The sequence below is a fragment of the Carica papaya genome, chromosome 9 (assembly GCF_054855325.1).
Source record: "Carica papaya isolate Zhongbai chromosome 9, ASM5485532v1, whole genome shotgun sequence".
NCBI lineage: Eukaryota > Viridiplantae > Streptophyta > Magnoliopsida > Brassicales > Caricaceae > Carica > Carica papaya.
In genome coordinates, this window is record NC_142317.1 from 24114076 (window position 1) to 24132554 (window position 18479).

The 18479-nt window shown below is 34.3% G+C and overlaps 2 protein-coding genes across 3 annotated transcripts; both read right to left on the bottom strand.

The window, feature by feature from the left end:
• Positions 1-3513: 3513 nt before the first annotated feature.
• LOC110816850 (DNA glycosylase superfamily protein) lies at positions 3514-11683 on the bottom strand. Of its 2 annotated transcripts, XM_022045191.2 has the most exons (5): positions 11147-11631; positions 10514-10714; positions 4541-4597; positions 4027-4219; positions 3514-3839 (listed from the first exon to the last, which is right to left on the bottom strand). In XM_022045191.2, the coding sequence occupies exons 1-5, from the start codon at positions 11546-11548 to the stop codon at positions 3796-3798; spliced, it is 897 nt and encodes a 298-aa protein (XP_021900883.1). In that variant the 5' UTR covers positions 11549-11631; the 3' UTR covers positions 3514-3795. The 2 variants fall into 2 exon arrangements, with proteins under 2 accessions (XP_021900883.1, XP_021900882.1); XM_022045190.2 differs by having other exon boundaries at positions 3514-4219; positions 11147-11683.
• Positions 11684-11852: 169 nt separating this feature from the next.
• On the bottom strand, positions 11853-13780 carry LOC110816849 (U-box domain-containing protein 38-like). The gene has a single exon (XM_022045189.2). The coding sequence runs from the start codon at positions 13643-13645 to the stop codon at positions 12026-12028; it is 1620 nt and encodes a 539-aa protein (XP_021900881.2). The 5' UTR covers positions 13646-13780; the 3' UTR covers positions 11853-12025.
• Positions 13781-18479: the final 4699 nt, after the last annotated feature.

The window sequence follows — 18479 nt, forward strand, 5'->3', positions numbered from 1 at the left end:
ACAGATGTCTCATTGCAAATAAAATTGCCAAGTAAAGCAATTGAATATCACTGACAATATGTGGATGCAAAAAGTGGTGGCATTTTACCAAAAATTGAATAGGCAATAGGCTCATGATGGAATTCGCCAAATAACCTTCCAATCTATAGTAAAAAGATTTTATAATATTATGAAGGCAGGCCTTTTATAACCAAAAGTAAAAAATTTCAATTGTTTTAGGCTTGCCATGACTTAGAGTTGGGAGGTCCCTCGGGAGCAAGACAAATCTAATAATCGACTGAAGCAATCTTTCTTTTGATCGAACGTTACTCACTTGTAAATATATTTATGATTAATATACCTCCTCCTTTCCCCCCACTAATTTAATTCAACTTTTAATTCTCTTCAAAAATTTTGTAACGTACACCTATGTCTATATTTACACACACACACACATATTGATATAAGAAATTTAAAATTATGATATGAGAATTAAAACATGATGCTTTTAAAGTTTGTTGTCAATGGTGCAACCGCTAGGTTTTTCGAGGACTGGTTCACCTTCATTAATAAATATTGACAACTCATTTTGTATTCCTTTAATGAAAGCTTGTAATTGCTCGAGATGCATTTGGTGAACTACATGACCAAGATGAGGATCTTCACTTAAGAAAATATTTAACTATATAGATTGTTATTTATATGCAAAAACAATCTAAAAATCAATTTTATTATGAATATAATATTTGAATTGTTTTCATATTAATATATTGATATTTTCAGATGTTATTATAGACTAAAGAGTAATTTGAAAAGCAAAAGAATTCTACTATTGTAATCATATATTTTTATTAGCTAAATAATTAAAGAATATTTTTTACTTAAAATAACATTCTAATAACAATTTAATGGTGTTTATAAGCATTGTGAAGTTGGCTAATTAAACTTTTCTTTACTATGTCCCTGTTAATTACTAACTTTACTTTTGTAAACATAGCATATGGATTAAAAAATTTAGTAAAATCTAGTGATCATATTTTTTTATTATTATTATAAAAAAAATTTAGTTCATGTAAACAATATCATAATTTACTATGATGCTTTTTACAATTTTACCCTACAAGTAATATTTTTCTAAAATTAAATATCTATTGTAATTTTTCTAAAATTACAATTTTATAAATTGTTGTTTATGAATAAAACTATTACATAAAAATAATAATAAATCTTGCAAAAATTAAACTTAGTCTTCTTGACTTGTGCAACAAAGAAGTATAGTAAAAAATTGATTTTCCGAATTCTACATAACCTCTCAAGTTTTTTTATTATAAATTAAACTTATGGATATGCACTTAATCTCCATTCATTCGAAGAAAAAAAAAAAAGTTTCTTTTCATTCTTTTTTTATCTTCAAGCACAAATATAAAATTTAGATATTCAATATTAATATTTTCTACAGCCTAAATCTCAACACATATGGTTTAAAGGAAGAAGCTTTGGAGAAGATCTGCACTAGCAAAATTTTACAGGACCCAAGACCATGTTGCACTCGTTTTCACTTGGTAAGGTTTCCTATGTACCATCTATATCAACATCCTTTTTCATTGTAGATGTATTTTTCTTGGATGATTTTCTTTATGATAAATTACTAATCATATTGATAAAATTAAAATTATTACTGCAGCTGAATGATTTCAATTTTCTTCATACATCTCATTGAGAGTTTCATTAGAAGAACGAACTTGATATGCTTCTTCATGATCCATACAAGATTAAGTTAAACAAGAATAAGAATACAAGTTTGATGAGCATAAAATAAAATTGCTGAAGTTTTTTATGAGGAAAACAATCAACTTAACCGCCATTCATTGGAAGAAAAAAAAAAGTAAGTTTCTTTTCATTCTTTTTATTCTTCAAGCACAAATATAAAATCTATATGTTCAATATTAGTATTTTCTATAATCTAAATCTCAAGTCATAAGATTTAGAGGATGATGTTTTGGAGAAGATCTGTACCAATAAAATTTTACGGGACTCAAGACCATGTTGCACTCGTTCTCACTCGATAACACTTCACTTGTGCCATCCATACCAAAATCTTTTTTCATTAATTTTATTGTAGATGTATTTTTTTTTATACTAAATAACTAACTATGTGGATAAAATTAAAATTATTACTGCAGCCGAATGACTTTAATTTCCTTCACATTTTATTGGGAGCTTTACTAAAAAAACGAACTTGATATGTTGATTCCTGATAACGTTGCATAAATTGCTAAGAATTTTTACTTGTTAATAATAATAAAAAATCTCATTTTTAAAAGAAATAACTACTTCAGCTTGAATATAGAAAAGAATCGACATGGCTAATTAAAATATTTTAAAATATTTCTAATTTTTTATGAAGAAATATTAATTTTAATTCTTAAATTATTTATCATATTATGATTAATTTCTATTTTTTAATATAATTTACTTATTATATTTTTTAAAAAATTATTTTTGTTCATGTTATATGATGTTAAAAATTTTGACACAACAACGAAAATCCTTTTTATTTATATATTTATATTTTATTTTTAGTAGAATTTAAAACTTGTAACAATAAGTAATAGTACACTTAATAAGAATTAATTATTTTCTTTAAACTCAGATGATAATAATAGATATTAAAGAAGAAAATGTCAACAATATTATTTTTCTATTTTTTTTTTCAGTTCCTAATAATAAAGATAAGTATTACATTTTTAAGTCAATTTTTTATATTCATAAAATAATACATGAGAAAAGTTTACTATTTATCAAAAAATAATTCAGCAAAAAATTATATTTTAAAATAATTTTATAAGTTAAAGAATTAAATTGTAATAAAAAATTAAAACTAAATAATAGAGAATAAATTAATAATTTGTCTTTAGCTAAATCATTGAAGAAATTATTGAATAAATATCAAAAAGTTGCATCCTAATTGGATAGCCCAAAGGCAAAGAGTTTGCTAACACCAAAGAAATTACATTCAATTGGTTAATAGAAAAAGCAAAAGTGATTTGTTTGGATGTGCAATTCTTATATGACCAAGTAATAGCAATCCGCTCTTTATCTCTCTTTTTTCTTTTTCTCTTTTCCTGTCCTTCACTGCTCTAATAAACAAGTTTAGCCTATCCAAATCCTTCACGTATGTGATAATCTAAACTACAATCTTACACTTTTTAGTCTCTCAGTCAAGATCTAATCGCACAAACCAAACTATACCATTCCCTCCCTTCAACTAATAATAATAATAAAAAAAAAATTAAATCTTCAAATGGGTAGTGCTCAAGAAAAAAGGACAAAAGGATACAGCAGCCTGGTGAGAGAGAGAGAGAGAGAGAGAGATAGAGGAGAAGAAGAAGAAAAGGGTTGGCATGTACCAGTAAACTTACACAAAGTTATAAAATTAGTGTTGCAGCTGCTTTTAGAAGTGCATGCTTTTATCAGTGGGTAAGTTTGTAACTTATTCTAGTCAACCTTCTTCAAACTAACAAAAAATAATAATGGGTCTTCAAAAGAATTCTTCAATTAAAGCTGTAGAGGGAACAATCATTCCTTACATTTCTCTAATCCTATTACATTCATTTCTAGAGGAGCATCAGAAATGCCTGATTGTGGAGCAAGCCCTAACTTAATATATAGATTTTGACAAATAAAGCAAGCCCTAACTTCATATAAAGATTTCCCTTCTCTGTTTGCTTCATCAGATATCTTTAGACATTCCTCATCCTCGGTGTAAGAATTCAAAGCCAAATATTTTCAGTTTCTTTGCCACCATGTGAACTTCTATGAGCAAAAATACTCAATCTCAAATGAAACACCTGCAATATCTGACCAAAAATACTCTTCTATTTATAACACTAAGTTGTCTTGCATTAAGAGTTTAGATATGACTAGGGTAAAGGTAGGAGAAAATCATATTAGGGATCTAAAGAGGCTATTCTACTGAAATTATTGATTTTCTCCTTTAAATATTAACATTAGAGTTCTTACAGTAATTTAACATAGCACAAGTACCATGAGAGGATGCTCTTCCCTTCTGGTTAGTCCCTTTCTTGGTACATTTACTACAGCACTTCCCATGGGTGTATAAAAGACAGTTCAGATCAAATTTAAGTTCGTTTGGAATCCTTCTGTTGAGATGCAGGTATGTCTTGTTCCTGTCTGCTGTAGCTGGAACCCAACCAATAGCCTTTGCAATCTCAAACACCTGCACAGATGTCCAAGATTCATAAATTTAATCGCATGAGATCACTCACGACTAAGCGAACTAAAACTTGTTTCCTTCTTTTATTTTTATTATAAAAGAAGAAATATTATTGGAGGGAAAGAAAAGAAAGTACATAGTATAACTATCTATAAGATATCCTCCTACAACAACGAAAATAAAATTGAACAAAGACAAGCAGACTTCGATACAAGATAGCTGCCCAATCCCTTTATGAACTTACATGTTAAATATATAAAACAGGCACCAAACAGATGCCTCCCATTACAAGATAATTACAAATCAGTCAAAATACAAACTCACATGTGTATCCACTGGAAAATCATCTTGCTGAAGATGAAACATCAAAACACAAGCTACCTGTCATCAATGAAACACTTCTCAAATTCCTACGCAAATAGATCAAGCACATATATAAAAGCTTAAAAACTTTATCCACAACCCAGAAGATACTGGACAAATGATATTCTAGTGCTGAATCTGATAATTCTCTTTTTTCGAAAACAAAAAAAAGAAATCCTGTTCTTTTACTTTTTGGACAATATAGAAAATGTTGAACATGGATAAAAGTGGAACACCAGTAGATTAATGTTAGAAAAACAGTCAGAGTTAGATACCAATGGTTTCAATTTTATTTTAGTGGTAGATTCTAATCTTTAAGTCAAAGTAGCAGTATCTTACCCCTCTGCTCTCACCAAGAAAAGGCGAGTGAACTGCAATGCCGAAGTTGGGCAGCAATTATAGATGCATGCATTATTGATAAGCCAAATTAGGAATCATAAGAACTCCTGTCACCCCTTTGAAGCTTTTTCAATAAATTGGCATGCTTTATCAAGCTTGAAATGATTGGAAATGGTAAGACTGATTTATGCCCATAAAGAGCTCTAATAAGAAAGATAAGAACTTAAGTAACACCACAACCAATATTTTCTTATTGATTTTGTCCATAAAGATCACATGAAACATCCATAACATCGAATCTAGAACAGAGAGAAAGAGAGCTCAGTAATTAGTTTAACATGGTGAAAAACACAGTCTGTCTCCTCAAAAAGAAAGCTAAAGTTCGTCAATTGGTCAGGCTTCTTCTAGGGCAAAAGGTTTGGAGTGATTCACCAATTAGCATTGATACAAAACTCAGCAGATTGCACTTCCTGGAGGGGGAAAGCTTAAACTAATGTATAAAAATGGCCATTTCATTTTTTTTGAAAGAAGAAGTCGCCATTTAATTTGCAGGGCTTAACTTGGATAACAAAGACAGATTCAGTGGTGAAGCCAAATTAGAAACTATAAGAACTACAGCACCTCCTTTAAAGAAGATCTGCAACAGATCACCATGCTTTACTGAGCATGAAACGATTGATAACAACAATAAGACTTATTTAAGCTTATAAATAACTTCAACAAGAAAGATAAGAATTTAACAACACAATAACCATATTTTTATTTATTTTTTATTAAAGAAAAGATAAATTAAGTTAAAGCGTATAATAATAAATTACAGCCTCTATAATTTATTGTAATTAGTTGCTTATTTCTTTTTTCCGTCCTAAAAACCTGTATATATAATGCTATAATATTCAATAGAAAACACATCAAACCATACTTTTGGTTAGAAAACTTTAAACTCATTAACAAACTATATTCAGCTTTCATTGTGAAACAAGAAAACTCAAAAGGGAACCTTCATTGCCAGCTACCATAACCCTAGCCACCAGCCATCTCCACCAAGACCGGTCTTTGTTGTCAGATCCAGTTTGCCCAGCCAAGCCGTGTACAACCCCAGACAGGCACAATCTGATCATCCCTCAGCAGCAGTCGCTTCAATCATGACCGCCAGACACGACATTGCTCTCTGTCATGACCAAATGCAACTTCACTGTCCCGATGATTGTTCTATGTTGTGACTAGACGCGACATGAAACCCTAGCAGTGCAACTCTCAGTCGCATGTTAAGCTGCATATTTCGGTCACAGAACGTGGGAATAAAATAGCTGTTGCGGCGGAATCGGTCAACAAGCAGTTGCTGCACTATTCCATTTCCTCCATTATCTTTAGTTGCTTAAAAGTAGGAGTTTGCGGTTGTATTTTTATGTATTTAAACAATCCCAAACAGCAAGGAAAGCAGACAATTATTAATCTAAAATATTGTGGTTTATTCTCACCCGAAGAGAATTTTTTTATTAATTTACTTTGGCTTCTGACTGGGACCTAATAATTGGTATCAGAGCGATGGCAATTGATAAAAAAAAAATAGAAAACTTAGAAATCAGTTTGGGAAGGTCGCAGGATCGTTTGAGCAAAATGGAGGTGGGTTTCGTTGACAGATTCCACCAGCTCAAGGACACCCTCCGACGGCTCACTGACACTTTGGTGTTGAACAGAGAAGAATCCAGTAGCAATGCCCCAAGTCGACCGGGCCAGACGCAACCGAACTGCGACAACGGCACAGAGAAAAGTGATGGGGGCCGACCACCTTTCTACTCCGATGCAAAAAGCGTTGCTTTTGCAGGAGATATGCGGAGATCTCTTACACATGGAGGGGGAGGCACTGGGGAAGATGGTAACCTCCAGATTGATAGAATTGATGAAAGGGATGTTATTTCTAAACAGTTTTCTGCGAGTTTGGATGATGCTCAAATGCAGACTATTGGTACTGATGATAAAATAGTGGAGGTGTATGAGATTGACATGGAGAAACTGGAAAATCTCCTGTCTCTTTTACAAAGCTCCGTTGGCGATGCTCTGGTGTTCTGTCTTGCTAATATGGATTGGAACTTGCATCAAGAATTTGTTGTTAAAGTACTTAGAACTCCATATAATTTGGGAGAGATTTTGATTATGTTTTTCAAGTGGGCAATGAAGAAGCCGAAGTTCAAATTGACAAGGTCTGTTATGGAAGCTCTTGTTCATGGTGTTAGTACTGGTTTGAGGAAGAGGAAAGTCTATGCTTTTGGGGATTTGATTAAGGAGGTTGGGGAAAAGGAGAATGGTCTATTAAGCATAGATATTCTCAATGAATTAATAGCTTCTTTATCAAAGTTGAGTAAAGGAAAAACAACTTTGGAAGTTTTTAACAAATTTGGAGAATTTGGACGCAACCTGAATGCAGAAATTTACTATTTCACCATTGAAGCACCTTTGTTGGTGTGGATGGTGGCGGCGGTGGCGACAATCGTCATGAATGGAAGCTTTGATGATGAGAACGCGAGTCCTGAAGGGGATAAAGAGATGACGAGAAAAAACTTGAGGAGGCGATGGGTTTTGGATTTGATGGCGGAGGGAATGTGGGAGAGTTGATTGAAATTTGGTTGTGAAGCTTCTCCATACTATCTGATCAGGTTTGAGCTTCTTTTTCAAGCTCATGTAATTTCTCATTATGGGATGACCTTGTACAATAAGACCATACAAAAAAAAAATGTATTGGGTTGGAGAATAGTGATGATGGAGAGCAGCAAAAAAAAAAATATATATATATATATATATATATATATATTGGATTGGAGAATGGTGATGATGGAGAGCAGTAGAAAATATATAAATATAGGATGGATTGGAGAATGGTGATTATGGAGAGTAGAAAAAAAATAATAATAATAAAAATAAAAAAATAAAAAAAAGGACCATCAGAAAAAGAAGTAGCATGGAAGAATACTGCCGGCAAAAAATGAATTAATAATCTGAACCTTGAGGACAAGGTTCTAAAAAAAAAGAGGGAGACAATGATAAGATCCGAAGACGTGGTACAAGTTGACAGTTAAACCATTTTCCCACAACCAAAGCAATTCTTCCACAAAGTCCCACTACCAGATCAGTTCTCCTACAACCAGAGCAGTTCCAAGCAGTTCAAGCAGTTATTCTAGATTTTTCTATTTAAGCATGTACGCAATTGCAGAAAAGGAGTGAAAAATCAATAATTCAACTACTGAAAGTGAGACCACAAACAACATGGGCTCTGTTAAGGACAGTGGATCACGCAGCGAGTCAGATGCGGATGTGACCCAAGAAAAAGTTCTTTTGGTACACCAACTTGAATCAGAACATTTGATAACTACAACAATGGGCAAAAATATTTTGACTATCTGTTTTATATGAACTTTGAAGCATCAATGGTTTAGTGGAGAATGCTCTCAGGCATCTGAAGGAGTGCTACTTTCTTGTGAGCGCTAAGAAGCTCCTAATGAAGAAGATGCTCAAGGAAGATACCACATGGGAAACTACTACAGCGTTGCGAGAAAAATTTCAGCCATCTGAACCTTGAGGACAAGATTCCTAAAAAAGGAGGGAGTATTGTTAAGCTGCATATTTCAGTCACAAAACGTGGGGGATAAAATAGCTGTTGCGGCGGAATCGATCAACAAGCAGTTGCTGCACTATCCCATTTCCTCCATTATCTTTAGTTGCTTAAAAGTAGGAGTTTGCGATTATATTTTTATGTATTTAAACTATTCCCAAGCAGCAAGTAAGGCAGACAATTATTGAATCAAAAATCTTGTAGTTTATTCTCACCCGAATAGAAATTTTTTATTAATTTACTTTGGCTTCTGACTGGAACCTATCATCGCACTAGACACGACCATATTATTTGGTCTAGCAACGCACAACTCTCTTTTGCACATCAGCTGCACCGAGTTCCCCCAGTCGCCTTCATCGCGATCAGACGCAAGCGACTTCAGAACTTTAGGAAAAAGCAATAAGCTTTCGGCTATTAGGGTGAAGGTCTTGTAAAGGTAATGGACCTGTGGAAAACTGTGATAATTTATGAGGATTCTCCTCCCTTAAGAACTAACCCACCTATGACTCAAATGAAAGTACCATGCAGAGGAAATAACAAAGAATTAAAGGCTATTCCTTCATTCAGATGGTTGTATCCAAGAACATATTTGTGTAGATGATGTTTGTGAAACCGGCAAGAGATTTGAAAAAGAATTAGGAGGGCGAGGAAGTGAAAGGACCAACCAAATGCAAGTAACCTAAGGATAGAATTTGAATTCCTTAGGATGAATAACTCAGAAACTATTAATGAGTTCATGGTCTTCAAGCAAAAAGGCAGACAAGGTCCCTGAGACTGGATGAAGCTGTTGAAGGTGCCTTTGTGATGAAAAAGAAAGACAAGGCACAAATGATGCTGGAAATAAGGCAGCTGGAGAGAAGGTAAAGCAAGAAGGAAATGAAAGGAAAGGAGAAAAGAAGACCAGATTTCCGTCCATGACCAAACTGCAAAAGACCAACCATACAGAAAAGTACCATTGTTTTAGACTTGGTGCCTGTTGCAGGTCTTGCACAGGGTCTACACGTGCAAAAAGTTTGCAAATTAAAGAAGATATAAGGGGAACAGTAGACTCAAATACCTGAAGATCAGAAACAGCAGGAAGAAAAGCTCTTTGCTGCCACATGTTACTCAACCAGCTCAAGCAACAAAAAGCTTGATTGATTGACAGAGGTGCAGCCATCAGACTAAGGCCTATATCAGAAGCTTGACGGATTCTACAACTCAAGGGTCAAGTTAGGCAATGGATAGTACTTGAAGGTACAAAGAAATGGAGATGTAGCTTTGGCAATTCCATTAGGTACTAAAACTATTTATTATGCATTGTTAGTGTCTAAGCTTGATCAAAATCTGTTGAGTGTTGGACAAATGCCCGAGAAGAATTATTCTATTGTTGAAGAACAAATCCTGCACTAGACTGTATCCAAGTGGGTGCAAATTGATGTGTTTCCAAGTGAGGGGTACTTTTCAGGAAATTTATGGATATTATCTAATAGTTATAAGTCCCAAAAAAAAGAAATACTTTGTATATAAATTCAAACCACTGTTGGTCATATTTCTTTTCATTGAGAGATCGAAGAAGCTATACAAGGTTTTTCTAGAGCTTCTTTTTGCATTAGGATCATGCATATGCAAACGTAGGATTGCAAATGATGCTGCCCTTTGAATAAAGCTCAGACACTGCTATGTGCAATCTCCAAAAGACTACATAAAAAAGAATTCGCAGAAAACACGTCTGTTTTAAAGGAGTTTTACAAGTTTAATGAAGTATATTAACTTGGGAGGCAAACTAAGAAAGCTTTTCCCGAAAAAAAAAACAAGTAGAGAGTGACAAAGAAACTGCAGCTTAGTCATAGTGTTTTGAATGGCCCTACCAGTGTTAGTTACTTGAGTGGAAACAAGTAGTTCTTGATCTTTATAGAAGCCTTCTTAGACTTCTGTCGGATGTATTTTAAAGTGAAAAAACAAAAGTGTTTGAAGTGTTTAGAGGTTTAAAAGAAATAAAATACCGTTTTTGGACCAATTCCTTTGAAATGCGAGAGCTCAACCTTAATTTCATCCACTGACAAATCCCGCAGGTACTCCAAGCATAGTTTGCCTTTTTTCTCAAGCAAGCAACTTAGTATATTTTTTATACAAGAAGCCTTTGTTGGGGCCAAGCCTCCACATCTTATTGCATTCTCAATGGATTTTGGTTCAGCAGCAAGAACCTAGAACGGACACAAAGATTAACCATTCACAACCAATGCAGTTACCGAAAATGCCAGTCCAAGAAATTAACTACATTGTCATCGGCACTTCCTAGACTTGCTTTTATTTTCAACATCTATACATGTCTTTCTGTTTAACATATATGGAAGTGAAGAAAAATGAAAACTAAAGAATATTTTCACGTAGTAAACAGAGCCTAAGCATCTTCCTTCCCAATAACCATACACAGCGCACTTGCAAGCTACAGAAAATTTTAACCAAAATCACTGCCCTTCTTCTAATCCATTGATATTCATTAAACCATAAAATGTTCACGCGATATTGGTGATAATTCAATGAAATGAAGTCGACGAATTACCCTGATTGTTCTGTTTATTAGGTAGTCCTTAAGCGATCAGGACAAGAACAATACAAAAGAAGCAAAAACTCACATCATCCCATGTTGGGAAAGCAGCTCGAAGGGAAGCAAAAGCCCTTTGGGAATTAACCTCGGTAGTGTTCTGCGAAAGCACAGTTTTCACTAACCCATCAAGAACACTCTCCTCGTGCTCGTGCTCAACCGAGGTTTGTGATTTGACAGCGTCTTGGGAACCAACATTGATGGGAGGAGGAGAGATTTTAGTCGTCAAATCGGGGGAGATTGATTTTAATCTTTGGCAGCGGTACTTGGCGAACTCCGGAGGAAAGCCATGGAGAGAGAAGAGGGAATCCATTACGGCTTGACAGTCTTGAGGAGTGGGAAGGGGATGATCAGGGTAAGGCTCTGCATTATCGGTGGTGGTTTTGTTGGGATCGATTTGGGATTGAAGCTGCTTTCTTTTGCGGCTCTTCATTCTTCTTCTCGTTTCAACCCAAGCCAAGTACGGCGACGTTTACACTGCTGGAAAAGGTACTTAAACGCAACCGTTTTGGATGCCCAGAAAGAATATAATCCAAGATAAATACAGTGACGTTTTAACTGATTGAAAAGTTACTTAAACGCAACCGTTTTGGATTCCAGGAAATTATATATCCGACAGGTTCATTAGGCCAACGCCCTAACAACTAGCACCCACTTACTGCTATTTCTGTCTTTGTGTTTTTTCTCTTTTAATTTATTTCATACAAAAATAATTTCTTTTTTACAAAAACACCCCATCAGAATATTGTCTTTCGACATTCCTCCCCACTAATAAATTAATTTACACAACCCACCACCGAGTCCAACTCGGTAGCTGAAATCAAAATCCTCCCTACATTTACATTCTATCCTATGCAGAAAAGAAAAGGGCAAAATAGGAAAAAAAAAAAGTTAAAAACAAAAGTAAAAACTAAAAATTAGTGGAATTTGGACCGTTCGATCTCACACCAACTCGGCACCGAGTTCGACTCAGTCCTCCAGAGTCCAGCACAGACGTCCAATGGCCGACGTCTTCGTCGTCTCCTTCCTCTCTTCCTTTCATCATCTGCAAGATCCTCTTGGCTTTCTCTCTAGCTCTCTCGCTACCTTTCTCCTCCACTTCCTTCAGCACCTCCATGGCTCGCGCTTCTTTTGCCAATCCTTTAAACCTCAAGCTCCGGTGACTCAGGGCAAATAACGCCGCCACGCAGCTCTCACGAGTTGCCTCCGAGTCTGACTCACACTCCCTCAATTTTCCCACCAGTATCGCCACCGCGTTCGCATCCAGCATTGCTGACCTGCCCTCATCGCACGACGCCAAGTTGCACAAAATCAGTAGCACTCGACTCGCTGACTCGGCCGATTTCACCATCGACAGCATAGTCGTCACGGCTCCGAGTTTCACCAGCTTCACTCTATTGCCATGGATTAATGAGAGGTGGTACAGAGCCAGGCCCGAGTCTTGCCGAGTCGGCTCACTGTCGGATCGGAGCGCGTGAAGTAACGGCTGCAACGCGCCCATAACCCCAATCGCCATCTTGTTATCGTCTTCCAGAGCTAAACTGAAGAGAGCACCAGCTGCGTGCTCCTGCGCCTCGCTAGAACCAGCTTTCAACGCATCAATCAACAAAGGAACGAATCCAGAACGTACAATTGTTACCTTATTTTGCTTCTCCAGCGACAAATTCACTAGTGAAGCTATGGCGTTTGTCTGCACCACACAGTACCTTGACGTAATCAGAGGTCGGAGGGCTAAGAGTAAGCGAGGCGTGCAGAGAGAAATTCTAGCTTCCTCCTTGTTTCTCGTCATCCTCCTCAGTGAAATCACGGCTTGTTCTTGATCGTATATGTCCGTGCTACGTATCCTACTGTAGATTTCTTCTTCCTCGGGAGAAGAGGAAGACGAGGAAAAGCTAGGATTTTGGGTCAGGGTTTCAGCTTCAGTGGTCTCAGAGGAAGACGAGGACGATAAAGAGGAAGAGAAACACGCAGGGCGAGTCGCGAGAGGCAGAGGTGTAAGTGGACTAGGCGCGACGATGACAGATTCCTCGGAAGAGCTCGAGTAGAAATGATTGACTCGGTGACCTAACTCAGTTGCCGCATGTGAGAATATCACCGGCGGGTTTTCTGCAACTCCCTGCAACAGCTCCCGCTCCGAAACCCTAATTTCTGGATCGGATTTCATCTGTGTACGGACAATATTCGCAACGAACTCGTAATCAGGTGGCTTCGGCTGCTCCGTACCAGTACTGTCGCACCAACTGACAATGGTTGACTTAATAGCTCGGTTAGGGAAGACGGCGGAGAAATCGGGTCGGGATCCGTCTTCCAAAGCGGGCACGATTCCCAATTCACGGCAAACTTGAACAGAGACCCGCTCAAAAGTTTGACCAGAGGGAACGACAACCGGGTCAGACATCAAAGTTCCAGAAATGGGGCAAATGAATTCTTTTGGGGGTTGAGGTTGATTCTGTTTGTGCTTGGAATTGGATGTAGAGGAAGAGCGATGATGGAAGGAAATTTTCCATCTGTGCTTTCCATTACCACCCATTACAGCCAACAAGAGAAAGCAGCTGAATTTAATTTCACAAATTTATGAATCCTCTGAGCATTGTATATTAGGTATTTCTGTTGCCATTCGCAGACTGGGTCTTGCAGAGAGAGAAAGAATGAGAGAGTGAAGCGGAGGAGGCAAAGAAGAGGATTGCTCAGTCACGCTATGCTTTTCTTATCACAATTTTACCCCCAGTAGTAAAGATATTTACAGATTTACCAAGCCGCGGTTTGTTTGGAATTTTAATTTATAAATACAAAGTCATTAATATTTTCAGTCAAAATACCAAATAATAATTAAAATTAATAGTCAAAACAAGTTTAGTGGTTATAAATAATTAAAATTAATACTCAAAATAGGTTAAGTGGTAAGTACTGTCAAGGTCAATGGTGTTAGATTCTTACAAGGCAACAAATGGTTGACTGGTCAGACGACGTGTTTGGGAATTGGGACAATGTGTTTTTTTTTTTTTTTTTTTTTTTTGGTGGGTATAAGGGGTATTATGGTAATACCGTAATTGTACTTTTAATAAAAATTTAGTAAGTATAATAAAATTGGGGGCACAGCTGGACCTGGGCGTTGGCATTTTCAGATCGTATAATGATTTGTTATTTAGAAAAACCAACAAAATTATTGTAATAATTAATTTTAGACATATGAAAATTATCTTTGAGCTTATTTCCTAACTAAAAACTTTTGTATTAATAGAACCAGATCAAATAATTTAACTCGAATTCATATTTATATTAAAAAAAATAAAAATATTTATTAATAAATTTTTTATAAAATTTAAAATATAAGCAAAATTGTTGTAATAATTAGTTTTAAGCATATGAAAATTATTTTTATGCTATTTTTTTTGTAAAATTTTTATACTAATAATAATATAATAATACAAATTGACTCAAACAACAGTTTTAATACTTTTTTTATGAAATTCAAAACAAGAAGTAAAATAATTGTAATAACTAAAATAAACATATTAAAAAAAATTTCTATTTGTCTAAAAAATAAGAATAATTTTTATTTTAATTGTTATCGTTCTTTTTTTAAATAAAGTAAAATTTTTAATAGTCAATTTAGATGTTTAAATTCTATATTGCTCTAATCATTAAAAACTCACAATCTTCTATTTCTATCACTCATCAATTTGATAAGCTAAAAATTTTGTACACAACTTAATTATGGTTTCTGCCTCTCTTCAAGGCACAAAAGGAGCATAACACTTAATTTAAACAAAAGTACATTATTATATTAATTCATAAATATGTAGAAGTGCTACATTCTTTGAGCATTGTATAATTAATTACAAAATGCGAGACTCTAAAATTTTTCTTTCCTTATATTGCAACCTAAAAGTACAAAACAAAGGAGTAACATTGATTTAACTTCTAAAAAACTTCTTCTTGAAACTATCGTCTACTCTACGACATTCTCTTCGATATTTAAAAAATGATAAGGGGTGAAATTCATAAATCCTATTAAGTAGACACTGTAACTACACAACTTAACACATGCAATATATATATATATATATCTTTACAGACAACAAATCTATATATTATATACAATTCATCATATTAAATCCACAAAATCATTATCAAAATCATAGCGCTACATTGAATAATGAACAACAAGTGTCATCCTTATTATAGAGGTCCAATCACCCACTTCCATATGTTATGACATGCCTAGGCTCCACCTCTTATCGCATATCCCTTACTCATCACATGGTAGCATATAGGCCCATTAATACCCCCAAATCATTGTTGGCCAAGCACCCATCTCCTACAGATCCCCCACATCGTCAATTGGGTTCACTACATACCTTCACACAAAATCATAGTAACTAAGCATAGCTAGAACAGACCCCCCCGACTCATTGTCTAGGTTTATTGTGTTGCTCGTGTAGATCCCCCAGCTCATCTTATAGGTTTACTATACCAATATGATTACTATAGGTGGGAGCAGAGCACCCTCCCCATGATAGGCAATGCACCCTCAAAATCAAATCCATCATTAAAATCATATTATCACAATCTCAATGAAAACATAACAGGCTTGAATCAATCATCATCAATATAGGTGTAAATGGGATCACAAATTCATATATACATACATAAACTGAAATTACGTTAAAACTATATATATTAATGCAATCACAATATCAACTTACCTCAAGCCTTATTCAAACTTAGACTGAGGCAGATTATCCTCTTATACAACCTCTATACTCCTCAGCTCACTTTCTATATAGTCTCCCCCTATAAAAGCTCTAAGTTCCTCTACTTACGCAGATAGAGTTTCCCCTAATGAAAACTCTAATTTCCTTAAAAGTACACTCAACTTTGATTCCAGTAGAGTTTTAGTTTAATTTTTTATCTTTTTCACCCAGAAATTTGGTAGAGTTCTTGAATATTTTTTAGCAATATCTCAAGCTCAAGTGTTACCTTTGAGAGTTTCTTTCCTCTTTTTCTCTCTTATTCTCGTATTCTCTTCTTCTCTTCCTAATTATGCCTCTCCCCATTTCCCTCATCCCTTATTTATAACAAAAGGGAGCCAAGGTTGTTGGTTACCTAATTGATGCAGGACTTTTGTCACTTTAAACTTCCTAATTTATGTGGGAGTTTTGTCACTCTAAACTCCCTAACTTATATGGGAATTTTCTCATCTTAAACTTCTTAACTGATGCAAGATTTTTGCACCTTAAACTGTAATGCATTATCCTTAAAGTTTTTTTTTCACTCTAGAGGCTTTCAAATTTATCCAAACTCAAACCATTTTACTCTCATTTTAGGTGCTTTCATGCAAAATTTGGATCATTTGGAGCTGATTTGGGCTACTTTAGGCCCATGTAAACCCATTAGGCCCCATATGAACTTACATTCATTTCAAGCAGTTATATTCCCTTGATCCTTAGGATTTCTTAACCCATTTTACTTTTCCATGATCTTCGCAGTTTTAGTTATTTGCCCACTAAATTTGGGTTTAATCCAACCATATTTGGCCCAATTAAGGCCTATTACAAACTTAAAATATCCAAACTGTGAGTTAAGATAAGCCCATGCCCATGCCTTTAATTCAAAATCCCATAACCTGCTCAACAATCATTTTGGGCAAACTTATGCGTCATGTGTTCTTCAAGTAGAACATGGTTTTGGTTTAGGCTTAATTTGAGTTCATTTGATCCACTTATGTGTTGTACAAGCCTAAAATATAAAAAAATGCTTTTTGTTTACATGCCTCACGAGTTTGGGCTTATTTCTCCCAAATTTTCTTTTATGCATATTTTTCTCTTTCCACACACTTCTTCCTCTATGTCTTGGCTAGTCCTTAATAAAATTTGAGCCTCAAATTCCATGTATTTTGGTCTCGAGACACAAATCAAGCTGAAATGATCAATTAGGAATTTTCAAGGAAATTTTTTTTCCCACTTCTTGGGTTTTGGTTTTTCTTTTTGCCTTTTTAAAATTTTTCTCTCTTCACAACTTTCATTCCCTATATATTAGCTAGTATTCTCTAAAATTGCAACTTAAAATTCCACTAATTGAAGGCTCAGGAAACGTTTCAAGCTTGAAAGGTCATTTTCCCTTACTTGGGGAATTTTTCTCCTTCATTTGAGGGATCTTTTCCCTCACAAAAGGGATTTTTCTCTCAATTTTCAATTCGAGTATTTATATGTACTTCCGAAGTACTTTACTACCTTCTATGGCATTATTTTAACCTTGAAAAGCATTTTTGGGTCGACAAAACTCAATTTTCACCTTGAGGAGAAATTCTCTCTCTAAAGGGTTTCCTTTTCCCTAATTTCACCATTTTCTCTCCATTTGACTCAAGATTAGGTCATTAAGCTTACTACACATTTCTAAACACACGTACTTATTTAAAGATGACAAATACAAGAACTTAACTTAGGAGTATTCTGGATTATCACACAAGCAATAAAAAATTATTGAAACATGGTGAAATTCACAATGATATTAAAACAAACACATTATTAATAATCATTCTTGCATCAAATTGGCTTTGAAATAGTAAAATGTGCTATGTAAAGGTTCTCCAAGGAAATTGAGCAAATTAACATGAAGATTCTGGTTAGTCGAGAAACTAAAATGAAGAAGCTCGAGGGAAAAAAGTAATTACATAAGAATTTAACAATCATCGAAGATTTATGGACAACATTGCTCATAACGAGAGAGGATAAGCAAGGAGAGAAATGGAAAAGGGTTAGATCTCTTTAAGTACTAATAATATTATAGAGAATAAAATTAGTTAAAAGTTAAATGAGTCAAGTCAGAGTTAAATGAGTCAGTAATAAATTCATTCGTTTAGATATATTAAGTATGTCTGTACTATATATATATATATTTATTTTAAAAAATTAACTTATTTGATTAATTCAATACATAAATCGATAAATTTATATAAATAGAATATGTATCGTATATATATTATAATACATAAATTTCATATTAAATAAGTTAATTCAAAATTTTTATTGTTTAATTAATTTAATATTTGATTGTAAATGACTTAATTGAATCTACACGTGGTGTACAATTTTAGAAATTTTGGTCCATTTTACCTATCTTTTATGAAGTAAAAAATATATGAGTCCTTTAGATTATATATTAATACAACTTGATTAAATATGACATACACATTTTATTCCCTTATGATTACTAAATTAATATAATTCAATAAATGTAGTATAATTATTAATTCATAAATTGATTGAAAAGAACGTTTACTTTAATAAACTAAATCAAAAGATTAATATAGTAATATTCTTTATCAATTAGTATAAAAAAAATAACTTAAATAAGACACA